General features: G+C 30.1%; 2 protein-coding genes across 2 annotated transcripts; both read right to left on the bottom strand.

Moving 5' to 3' along the window:
• Positions 1-1,064: 1,064 nt before the first annotated feature.
• On the bottom strand, positions 1,065-1,647 carry LOC115717899 (defensin-like protein 58). Its single transcript, XM_030646871.2, has 2 exons — positions 1,488-1,647; positions 1,065-1,402 (listed from the first exon to the last, which is right to left on the bottom strand). The coding sequence occupies exons 1-2, from the start codon at positions 1,564-1,566 to the stop codon at positions 1,227-1,229; spliced, it is 255 nt and encodes an 84-aa protein (XP_030502731.1). The 5' UTR covers positions 1,567-1,647; the 3' UTR covers positions 1,065-1,226.
• Positions 1,648-11,418: 9,771 nt separating this feature from the next.
• LOC133032452 (defensin-like protein 58) lies at positions 11,419-12,006 on the bottom strand. Its single transcript, XM_061106393.1, has 2 exons — positions 11,847-12,006; positions 11,419-11,761 (listed from the first exon to the last, which is right to left on the bottom strand). Exons 1-2 carry the CDS (start codon positions 11,923-11,925, stop codon positions 11,586-11,588), a joined length of 255 nt encoding a protein of 84 aa, XP_060962376.1. The 5' UTR covers positions 11,926-12,006; the 3' UTR covers positions 11,419-11,585.
• Positions 12,007-13,093: the final 1,087 nt, after the last annotated feature.

Below are 13,093 nucleotides of genomic sequence, written 5' to 3'. Positions count from 1 at the left end.
TATTATTCAATAAACTAATTATTATACAAAACATAACTTAAAAAATTATAAAAATAATAATAATATACTAGAAAAATACAAACCCACATTATAAAATTTAAATGTATAAAAAATATTAAATTACATTAAAATTAAAATATTACACATTATTTTATTATTCAATATACTAATTATTATACAAAACATAACTTAAAAAATTATAAAAATAATAATAATATACTAGAAAAATACAAACCCATATTATAAAATTTAAATGTATAAAAATATTAAAGTACATAAAAATTAAAATATTACACATTATTTTATTATTCAATAAACTAATTATTATACAAAACATAACTTAAAAAATTATAAAAATAATAATAATATACTAGAAAAATACAAACCCATGTTATAAAATTTAAATGTATAAAAATATTAAATTACATTAAAATTAAAATATTACACATTATTTTATTATTCAATATACTAATTATTATATAAAACATAACTTAAAAAATTATAAAAATGATACTAAAATACTAGAATACAAACACATATTATAAAATATAAAATATTAATAAAAAAAGTACCTAATATACAAACACTTAGAGCAATGTAAATTTGTATTTATTTAACTTTTTAATTTAATTTTATTTATGCTTTAATTTAATTTAATTAATAATACAAAAATAAATTTAAATTTTTAATAAATGTAAAAAAAATATATTAATTAAAGCTGAAAAAAAATTTTAGGAAACCCCTATGGCGTCGGTTATTTCATAATAACCGACGCCATAGGGGTACATATGGCGTCGGTTCATATAAACCCTTTAGCGTCGCCCTAATCAGCGTCGGTAGCGAATTTCGCGAAAACCGACGCTGAAAGGGCTTAAAAACCGCCTCTAAAGGGGGTTTTTGTAGTAGTGTTTCCATAGATTATTTTCTATTGAAATTCTCCCACTAGATCAGTACCAATAGGGAGATGTATTTTGTAAATGAGGCAAGGCATTGGTGACTAGCTAGTGAATAACAAAGCATATAGAGCTAGAAATTTTTAACTTATTAAATAATAACTGAGATCAATTACCATTTGTATTATTATAAATATATATTTTTTTTGTTATGGCCTATATATGTATTGAAAAGAAAAAGAAAAATAGACAAATTATAAGATTGAATTTTTTAATAGAAATTATTATTGGTAAATTATAAGTTATATGTATTATAACATAATAATTATGTAATTAATTCAATACTGTAACACAGCAACAAGAATTATCTGGCTGACAGGAGCCATAACTGAACATCCTTGAGTTGCAGTCAGCTATGCACTCATGATTCCCAAATGTGCTTGAGCATTTCACAAAGCAATCTGGGTTAACTGGTTTTGGTGCTATCTCTACAACATCACCACCTGCATCTACATATATATTATATTAATATACTAATTAATGACAAAAAATTACACAAAATTACCAAGCAGAGAGAGAGAGATTACTACTTACTAGAGCAACGAAACTCAAGGGAAACGAAAGCCATAGCAATGACAAAAATCATAAGAAACTTTTGAAGTCCTAATCCCATTTTTATATATTAAGTCTAGATATATTTTTCCTTTGCTACAGTCTGATTTGTTGGCTTAGATTATTATAATTTGTAGGTTAAAACAAAAATACAAGAACACTTTATGTATAAATAATATAACAGATGATAACAAATATATGATAATAATATCTAGATTGGATTTACACGCTTATATATAAAGTAAAAAAGATTGGATTTCTATAGATTTGATAGGATCTTGTTATAATATCCTATATTTAGTTTTGATAGGACATGATTCATGTTCCAAGTTTGATCAATAACCTACTCCTTTTCAATCTTAATTCAATTCTAATTGTAATTCACTATTATATATGGCATAATACTTATTAAGGATTTTACATCACATGTATGTAAGCTTAGATTTTATTTTTCTAGAGTGAAATGGAAGGTTAAGATTCATTTTTATCAAAATCAGATCAGTAGTTGATTTCATTCTTTTTTTGTATTTTGATTTTTTTTTTCTTTTTATCTCTTAAACCATTCCATTTGTTTGGTTTGTGATATTTCAAATTATGAGATGAATCAACTATAATAAATAACACTTCATTGATAGAAAAATGCTAAATAATCTATGGATTAGCCTTACCACTGGCATTGTTCGGGGTGCATAATGTCTTCCATATCTTTTTGTTGAGGAAGTACGTGTCAGATCCGACACATATTTTGAGTTACGATTATATATGGTACAATAATCTATCAGGGATTATATATTAATTATCACATGGAAGCTCACATTTTTCATTTATTTTTTTTTTTTAAGGTTAAGATTCATTTATATCAAAATCAAATCAGTAGTTAATTTCATTCTAATTTTGTCCCTTTTATCTTTAAAACTATTGGCTTTTGGTTTGTGATATTTTCAAATTATGAGATGAAACAAACTAATAAACAACAATTTATTATTATTTTATTTTTCTATAAATATATGTAGTAGTTTGGAGACGGGTTAGACAAATGTAACTCCTATATGTAGGTTAATCATCATACATTTTATTCACATTAATTATATTTAAATAAAAATATATACAAGTTATTCTTGAAAATAAGGTGTATAATCAGGGCCGTCTCAAATCTTTTGAATGTCTTGTTTTAATTTTAAAAAGTAGGCCTCTAACAAAAAAATAAATATAAATTGTAAATAATATTTTTAAATATTATCACATTACAAAAGTATATTTTACATAATTAAGTACCCAAAAACTCAAATAATTTTATTAAAATTGCTATTAATTCCAATACAACTTCAAGTCAATATCAACATTCTATTTAAAAATGGTCATAGCAAATTCATCAACCAACTCTTCATATTTTATCGTCTCCGAAATCTCATTTTCAATCGCTATCGATGCTAATCCATTAAGCATTTCTTGTAATATTAGTTTTGGATGGTCTAGTCACTCAGCCTTGTACACTAGTGGCATTACCTCATTTGTTTGTGAGACTTTGTTAGTTCAGTTAGTTATGTTAGTTAGTATATAAATACACAACCTGTGTAACTGTAATAACTAACTCTTCTTGATACAACTTTCATTTTGATTTTTGCTAGCTTAGAGCGTAGTTGTCAAGTATTATAATGTGTAATGATCTCAAGTACATTTCAGTTCATTTTTTTGTCCCAAGTTGTAATGCTCTCAAGCTATTGATCAAGAAGTGAAATAAAGGCAGTCATTCTTCTCCATCTCTCTTTTCATCTGTTTTTAACTTTTAGTTTTTTGGTTTAAATTTGAACTAGTTCTTGTCATAGTTGTGTTGTTTATGCTTGTTGCCTTATGTTCTTGATCCTCCTTTGTATGATTGTTAATCCCAACAAATGGCATCAGAGCAAGATTGGAATTGGAGTAATCAAGAACTGTTTATTTGAAGAACTCTGCACCAAGAACTCGATCAAGAAATGGCAACAGCAAAGTATGAAGTTGACAAGTTCACAGGTGCCAATGACTTCAGCCTTTGGAGAATCAAGATGAGAGCCTTGTTAGTGCATCAAGGAATTTCAGAGGCTATTAATGTTGATGCACTAAAAGTAATTGAAGATGAGAAGAAAAAGATGGAGATCTAAGCCAAGGCACACTCTGCAATTCTCCTCAGTCTTGGAAATGAAGTACTTAGAGAACTTGTAGATGAAGAAAAAGCCCTTGGCTTATGGGATAAACTTGGGACAATTTACTTGAAGAAATCCCTTGCAAATAAACTGTATCTAAAGAAGAGATTGTACACCTTGAAGATGGAAGACAGTAAAGAACTCAGAAGACACCTAGATGATTTCAACAATATTGCTCTTGATCTGAACAATATAGGTGTGAAAGTGGAAGAGGAAGATCAGGCTATCATCCTACTAAGTTCTTTACTAAAAGTGTATGAACACTTTGTTGATAAAATTCCTTATGGCAAGGACACCCTTACCATAAGGATTATATATTAATTATCACATGGAAGCTCACATTTTTCATTTATTTATTTTTTTTAAGGTTAAGATTCATTTATATCAAAATCAAATCAGTAGTTAATTTCATTCTAATTTTGTCCCTTTTATCTTTAAAACTATTGGCTTTTGTTTTGTGATATTTTCAAATTATGAGATGAAACAAACTAATAAACAACAATTTATTATTATTTTATTTTCCTATAAATATATGTAGTAGTTTGGAGACGTGTTAGACAAATGTAACTCCTATATGTAGGTTAATCATCATACATTTTATTCACATTAATTATATTTAAATAAAGATATATACAAGTTATTCTTGAAAATAAGGTGTATAATCAGGGCCGTCTCAAATCTTTTGAATGTCTTGTTTTAATTTTAAAAAGTAGGCCTCTAACAAAAAAATAAATATAAATTGTAAATAATATTTTTAAATATTATCACATTACAAAAGTATATTTTACATAATTAAGTACCCAAAAACTCAAATAATTTTATTAAAACTGCTATTAATTCCAATACAACTTCAAGTCAATATCAACATTCTATTTAAAAATGGTCATCCTTTGAACGCTTTTTGAAGCAAATTCATCAACCAACTCTTCATATTTTATCGTCTCCGAAATCTCATTTTCAATCGCTATCGATGCTAATCCATTAAGCATTTCTTGTAATATTAGTTTTTGATGGTCTAGTCACTCAGCCTTGTACACTATTGGCATTACCTCATTTGTTTGTGAGACTTTGTTAGTTCAGTTAGTTATGTTAGTTAGTATATAAATACACAACCTGTGTAACTGTAATAACTAACTCTTCTTGATACAACTTTCATTTTGATTTTTGCTAGCTTAGAGCCTAGTTGTTAAGTATTATAATGTGTAATGATCTCAAGTACATTTCAGTTCATTTTTTGTCCCAAGTTGTAATGCTCTCAAGCTATTGATCAAGAAGTGAAATAAAGGCAGTCATTCTTCTCCATCTCTCTTTTCATCTGTTTTTAACTTTTAGTTTTTTGGTTTAAATTTGAACTAGTTCTTGTCATAGTTGTGTTGTTTATGCTTGTTGTCTTATGTTCTTGATCCTCCTTTGTATGATTGTTAATCCCAACAAATGGCATCAGAGCAAGATTGGAAATGGAGTAATCAAGAACTGTTTATTTGAAGAACTCTGCACCAAGAACTCGATCAAGAAATGGCAACAGTAAAGTATGAAGTTGACAAGTTCACAGGTGCCAATGACTTCAGCCTTTGGAGAATCAAGATGAGAGCCTTGTTAGTGCATCAAGGAATTTCAGAGGCTATTAATGTTGATGCACTAAAAGTAATTGAAGATGAGAAGAAAAAGATGGAAATCTAAGCCAAGGCACACTCTGCAATTCTCCTCAGTCTTGGAAATGAAGTACTCAGAGAACTTGTAGATGAAGAAAAAGCCCTTGGCTTATGGGATAAACTTGGGACAATTTACTTGAAGAAATCCCTTGCAAATAAACTGTATCTAAAGAAGAGATTGTACACCTTGAAGATGGAAGACAGTAAAGAACTCAGAAGACACCTAGATGATTTCAACAAAATTGCTCTTGATCTGAACAATATAGGTGTGAAAGTGGAAGAGGAAGATCAGGCTATCATCCTACTAAGTTCTTTACCTAAAGTGTATGAACACTTTGTTGATAAAATTCCTTATGGCAAGGACACCCTTACCATGTCAGAAGTTAAGGCATCCTTGAACTCAAAGGAGATGCAGAAGAAATTTGATGAAAAACCAAAAATTGGAGGAGAAGGATTGTTTGTTAAAGGCATGCATGAAAAGAAGACAAAGTCCAATTCTAGAAACAACACAGATAAGAACTGTTTCTATTGCAAGAAGGAAGGCCATTTCAGAGATGAATGTATTGCTTTGAAGAACAAGTTAAAAAGGCAAAAAGAGAAGGAAAGAGGTCAAGGTGATGTGGCTGCAGATGGGTATGATTCTGCAGATGTCTTGGTTGTATCCAATCCAGACTCTGGCCAAGAATGGATTCTTGACTCAGGATTTTCTTTCCACATGTACCCTACTGAAGAAGTGTTCAGAAATCTTGAGAAGAAAACAGGTGGAACTGTTTTACTAAGAGACAACAAGGCTTGCACTATACAAGGGATTGGCTATGTGATGCTACAGATGGATGATGGATCACAAAAGACCATCAGAGAAGTAAGGTATGTTCCTGACCTTAAAAGAAATCTTTTCTCAATTGGCACATTAGCTTCAAAAGGATATTCAATTAAAATTGATGAAAGCATGCTTAGAATTACTAAGGGCACTAAAACTGTAATGGAAGGAAGATATAAAAATGGCCTATATTTTCTAAATGGGAAAACAGTTACTGGTTTAGTGTCAAATGTTTCAAATGCACATGATGGTGACTTAACCAAGCTATGGCATTTGAGGCTTGGCCATGTGAGTGAAAGGGGGATTGCTGAACTCAAGAATGAAGGAATCTTGAAAGGAAAAGTTACAGGAAAACTTGGATTTTGTGAAGAATGTGTCTATGGAAAGAGCTGCCGGAAAAAATTCACCACTGGGAGGCACAACACCAAGGAACAACTTGCCTATGTTCACTCAGATTTATGGGGACCATCAAGGATCCCAACCCTTGGTGGTGCTCACTATTTTCTGAGTATCATTGATGACTTTTTCAAGGAAAGTTTGGGTGTACTGCCTATGCACATGTGAATCAAGACAAATTGAAACCTAGAGCCTTGAAGTGTATGTTACTTGGATACCCTGATTGTGTCAAAGGCTACAAACTATGGTGCCTTGAACTAGGTTTCAATAGATTCATAATCAGCAGAGATGTGATATTCAGAGAAGAAAAAATGGCAATGAAGCCCTTAACAGTCCCTACACTCAACATAGAGAGCAACTCTTCCAAGCTGAACATTGAGGTGGATCCACCTAGCAACTCAGATGAAATACCAACTCAAGATGACAGCACTGACACCCACGAAGCTCAAGAATAGCTTGATGACTATCCTGGCCAGAGATAGAAGCAGAAGAAGCATCAGACCCCCTGCCAGATATGGTGTTGCAGATTAGTCTACATTTGCTCTTGCTGCTGCAAATGAGTTGGAAAACTCAGAACCCACCTGATATAAAGAATCCATTGAAAGCAACAACAAGGAGAAATGGCTGAAATCCATTGATGAAGAAAAATCATCCATCATAAAGAATAAGACCTTGTCTATTGTCATCAAACCTCAGGGACATAGATTAATTGACATCAAATGGTTGTTTAGACAAAAAGAAGGGCTACCAGGTACTGAAGAAGTGAGATACAAAGCTAGGCTAGTTGCAAAGGGGTACACTCAAAAGTAAGGTGTGGATTTTAATGAGATATTTGCTCCAGTAGTAAAACAAGCATCCATTAGAGCCAATTATGGCTAAGGCTGCAGATCAAGATCTTGAGATAGATCAAATGGATGTAGGAACAACTTTTCTCCATGGAAATATTGATGAAAAAATCTACTTGAAGCAACCTGAAGGGTGACAATGGGGATCCAAACTAGGTGTGTTTGCTACACAAACCACTGTATGGGTTGAAGCAAGCTCCATGACAGTGGAATGTAAGGTTCGATGAATTCATGGCAAGGATCAAATTCACCAGGAGCTGTTATGATCCTTGTGTCTATTTTGATGGCAACCTTTGCCTATTATTGTATGTTGATGACATATTAATAGTAGGAAAGGACAGACACAAGATCAACAAGTTAAAAGATCAACTAAAAGGTGAATGTTAGATGAAAGATATGGGAGAAGCCAAGATACTGCGAATTGAAATCATAAGAAAGAGGCCTGGTGTAATCATGTTGTCAAGAGAAATACTTGCAGAAAGTGCTGAAGAAATTCATGATGAATGAGGCCAAACCAGTTGCTACTCCACTGGCACAACACTTCAAGCTCTCAAAATATCAGCCACCTCAGATTGAAACTGAGAGGAAGAACATGGACTGCATACCCTATGCCAGTTGTGTTGGCTGCCTGATGTATGCCATGGTGTGCACAAGACAAGATTTGGCCTATGCCATGAGCATAATCAGTAGGTTTATTGATTATCCTGGCAGCAAGCATTGGGATGCAGTCAAATGGGTAATGAGATATGTGAAAGGGTCCTTAAACACTGGTTTAATCTATAAGGCCACCAAGAAAGAAGGCTGTGAAATTGAAGGCTTTGTGGACTCAGACTATGCTGGTTGCACAGACACAAGAAGATCTCTCACAGGTTATGTTTTCACAGCTCTAGGTGGATGTATAAGTTGGAAATCAAATCTCCAAAAGGTGGTAGCTCTATCATCTACTGAGGCTGATTATATGGCTGCTACAGATGCAATAAAAGAAGCTATATGGCTAAAGGGTCTCACCAAGGAACTAGGATTCAAATCTAAAGACATGACAGTGCATTGACAATCAAAGTGCACTGCAATTAATGAAAAACCACTTGTTTCATGAAAGGTCAAAACATATTGACATAAAGATGCACTTCATTAGAGACATCATTGCCAAGAAGGAGATTCAAGTTCAAAAGGTAAACACAGATCACAACCCTACTGACATGTTTATCAAATGTGTCACTCAAGCAAAATTCAGTCACTGCATGAATCTGGTTAACATTAGTGACATTGGATGAACTTCCCATCTACTCTCTCATGGCTCTGCATCTCACTCTCTCTCTTTCAAAGTGTTCAAGTCTTAGTGGCTATACCAAGGTGGATTTGTTAGTTTTTTTATGGTCTAGTCACTTAGCCTTGTACACTTGGCATTACCTCATTTGTTTGTGAGACTTTGTTAGTTCAGTTAGTTATGTTGGTTAGTATATAAATACACAACCCGTGTAACTATAATAACTAACTCTTCTTGATACAATTTTCATATTGATTTTTGCTAGCTTAGAGCCTAGTTGTCAAGTATTATAATGTGTAATGATCTCAAGTACAGTTCAGTTCATTTTTTGTCCCAAGTTGTAATGCTCTCAAGCTATTGATCAAGAAGTGAAATAAAGGCTGAGCCATTCTTTTCCATCTCTCTTTTTCATCTGTTTTTAACTTTTAGTTTTCTGGTTTGAATTCGAACTAGTTCTTGTCATAGTTTTGTTGTTTATGCTTGGTGTCTTATGTTCTTGATCCTCCTCTGTGTGATTGTTAACCACAACATGTAACATAGTAGACCGCAAGTAGGACTTTAACTTTGAAAAACTTCTTTCTGCAAAGCAACTATCACAGGAATAGTCAACAAAATTCTATATGCAATAATTGTATTAGGAAAACAATCTATGCCTTTCAAAAACTTTAATATGTCGATAGCTCTCATTTTCTCTCTTGGCAAAATTTGTCTTAATAGCTTCAACTCCACACATAATTCATTCCCATCAATATCAGATTGTTCATTATGTCTCAATGTGTTTTTAAAATGACAACAACAAGACTTCAAATTTTAACGATTGTAACTTGTGAGAAGTAAACAAGAAACCAAAAATATTTTCATATTCTTGATATTGTTCAAATCTTTTAGTAAGAGAAGCAATGGCTTGATCAACAAGGTAAAGAAAATAATTAATTCTAAAAGATTGAGGTACTCAACAGATGGGGTATTCAAATTTTCATCAAATTATCTTTGTAGGGTATTCTAAAAGATTCAGTATGGTGGTGGCTAGGGTTGCTTAGTAGGGGAATGATGTTGAACTCCTTAATGTTACTGATCCATTCATCACCATTGATTTTATTACATGGTATTATTTTTTTCCACAATTTTTTTATCAAATCATAATAGTGTAGTGTTTTGTGTTCTCTATATTCTTTTAGTTAATGTAATATTTATAATATTTGATAAATATATCTTTTTTTTTTTGTTTGATTGAGAGATTAGAAGAAAGGTATTGTACTCTTTGGTTTCATTAATAAATTATTTGTATGTGTGTGTATGTGTAATTTATGTAACTTGTGGTCCTTTCATTTTCTTGGTGTCTCTTTGGTCTCTTAGACTGTGTTGTTGTTGTTTTTCATTTTCGTACTTATATATATATTTTTTTTGTCAATTTATAATTAGAGTTAATACCATTTTAGACTCTGTGTTTTGTAAAAGTTACCAATTGGACCCTCTATTTTGTTAAATGACAAAATGGACCCTGTATTTTTCAAAATGGTAAAAATAGAACCATGAGCTTAATTTTTGACAACTTTTTTTTTAATATAACCAACTTGAAGATAATTCCTAACACGAACAGATACAGAAAATGTAAACAGTTTTGTCATAACACATTTAGATCGGATTATTATTAAGTTTTATTTTGCTAAAAAAATCAGTTCAAGGTCCTATTTGTACCATTTTAGAAAATATAGGGTCTATTTTGTCATTTAACAAAACAGAGAGTCCAATTGGTAACTTTTACAAAATACAGGGTCTAAAATTGTATTTACCCTTATAATTATAATAATATTCTTGTTTTATGCTTATTGATTTTAAATAATTTGAAAAAAATTTCTGTTTTGAATTTTAGGCAATAAACTCGAGAACAGGGAAATACCAAAAGAGAAGGCAAAATAACAATTGATAACTATGTAAATACTAGATTTTGATAACTACGTAAATTAATACTAGATTTTATTTAGTTCAGATTTGTAATCACTATCTAGTTGGTAGTTAGTAGTACTTTTATTGGATAACTGTAAATGTATAATGTGTAGAGCTTTGAATTACTTTGCTTACTTTTAAATTTTTTATTTTCCGGTCATGTATGAACTTGAGATCATATTCAGATTTAAATTTATAATTGTAAAAAATAAGGGTTGGAACCCGACCCAACCCAACTCAATACATGTTGTATTGAGTTGGGTTGGGTTGTACATAAAATATAATATGAATAGGTTATAATTTTCGAAACAGATTTAATTGGATTGGCCCACTAAAATACCCTCAACCCGGCCAACCCAACCCATGATCATCCCTAGTGACTAATATCTTTAGTCATGGGCCTTTGAGTAATAATATAAGAATGATGATTTATAATTAGTCACAATTTTTTCACTTTTAATTTTAGTGTTGTAACTCAAAATAAGATTTTTTTTGTAATGACAAATTCTGGTAAATAGTTAGTTACCGATAGTTGTAGTAGCTTTTTTTAATTGTTGTAAACCGTTTTTACCAACTAATCAATATACAGAGTATTTTGTTTTACTCTTCCCTCTTCTCTCTTCTCTCATTCAACTTGATATAAAATGATATTTTGTTTCCATAGATTATTTTCTATTGAAATTCTCCCACTAGATCTGTACCAGTAGGAATATCTATTTTGTAAATGAGGCAAGGCATTGGTGACTAGCTAGTGAATAACAAAGCATATAGAGCTAGAAATTTTTAACTTATTAAATAATAACTGAGATCAATTACCATTTGTATTATTATAAATATATATTTTTTTTGTTATGGCCTATATATGTATTGAAAAGAAAAAGAAAAATAGACAAATTATAAGATTGAATTTTTTAATAGAAATTATTATTGGTAAATTATAAGTTATATGTATTATAACATAATAATTATGTAATTAATTCAATACTGTAACACAGCAACAAGAATTATCTGGCTGACAGGAGCCATAACTGAACATCCTTGAGTTGCAGTCAGCTATGCACTCATGATTCCCAAATGTGCTTGAGCATTTCACAAAGCAATCTGGGTTAACTGGTTTTGGTGCTATCTCTACAACATCACCACCTGCATCTACATATATATTATATTAATATACTAATTAATGACAAAAAATTACACAAAATTACCAAGCAGAGAGAGAGAGATTACTACTTACTAGAGCAACGAAACTCAAGGGAAACGAAAGCCATAGCAATGACAAAAATCATAAGAAACTTTTGAAGTCCTAATCCCATTTTTATATATTAAGTCTAGATATATTTTTCCTTTGCTACAGTCTGATTTGTTGGCTTAGATTATTATAATTTGTAGGTTAAAACAAAAATACAAGAACACTTTATGTATAAATAATATAACAGATGATAACAAATATATGATAATAATATCTAGATTGGATTTACACGCTTATATATAAAGTAAAAAAGATTGGATTTCTATAGATTTGATAGGATCTTGTTATAATATCCTATATTTAGTTTTGATAGGACATGATTCATGTTCCAAGTTTGATCAATAACCTACTCCTTTTCAATCTTAATTCAATTCTAATTGTAATTCACTATTATATATGGCATAATACTTATTAAGGATTTTACATCACATGTATGTAAGCTTAGATTTTATTTTTCTAGAGTGAAATGGAAGGTTAAGATTCATTTTTATCAAAATCATATCAGTAGTTGATTTCATTCTTATTTTGTATTTTGATTTTTTTTTTTTTTTATCTCTTAAACCATTCCATTTGTTTGGTTTGTGATATTTCAAATTATGAGATGAATCAACTATAATAAATAACACTTCATCTATTACCTTAATAAAAGTGGCAATATCTTGGTCCTTAACCAATTAAATTACTAAAAATTCTTTGTATTCTCACCATATGCATTGACATGTTAGGTAAAGTATTGTTGTTCTATGTTATCCAAATCATTTATTATTATTTTAATTATTATTATTATTATTATTTGTTGTTGTTATTTTTAAAGTAATTCACATCATTTTATATATGCTATAATTTTGTAATACAACTATAACAATTAAGTGATTAATTTGAAAAATATGTATTTGATAATAATTTTGTGGCTATTTCAATTAAAAAATTGTGACTGTCCATGACTTAATTTTTAAATTTTAAATATTTTATAAATATAGTAGATATTTAATAATCTTTTCACTAATTTATATTTCTAAAAATAATATTCAAATAGTTAAATGCACACTTAATATCTTTTTTTTACGATAAAATAACTAAATCGTTAGTAATAGTTTCACATAAATTAAATTTTTATAGTAATAAAAAATTAGAAAAATTCAATATATTTGATATGATTAATTAATTAAAATTTGATAACTAAAAAAATTATATAAAAAATAGTATTAATATCATAAAAGTAACTTCATCCT

Source organism: Cannabis sativa, chromosome X (genome assembly GCF_029168945.1).
Source record: "Cannabis sativa cultivar Pink pepper isolate KNU-18-1 chromosome X, ASM2916894v1, whole genome shotgun sequence".
NCBI lineage: Eukaryota > Viridiplantae > Streptophyta > Magnoliopsida > Rosales > Cannabaceae > Cannabis > Cannabis sativa.
This window is presented reverse-complemented; position numbering and strand designations above follow the sequence as displayed.

Excerpts from the sequence above, each read along its gene's own strand:
- LOC115717899 (XM_030646871.2), bottom strand. The coding sequence starts at position 1,566 with ATGGGATTAGGACTTCAAAAGTTTCTTATGATTTTTGTCATTGCTATG. Across the intron at positions 1,403-1,487 it reads CCTTGAGTTTCGTTGCTCTA|ATGCAGGTGGTGATGTTGTA; the intron begins GTAAGTAGTAAT and ends ATATATATGTAG.
- LOC133032452 (XM_061106393.1), bottom strand. The coding sequence starts at position 11,925 with ATGGGATTAGGACTTCAAAAGTTTCTTATGATTTTTGTCATTGCTATG. Across the intron at positions 11,762-11,846 it reads CCTTGAGTTTCGTTGCTCTA|ATGCAGGTGGTGATGTTGTA; the intron begins GTAAGTAGTAAT and ends ATATATATGTAG.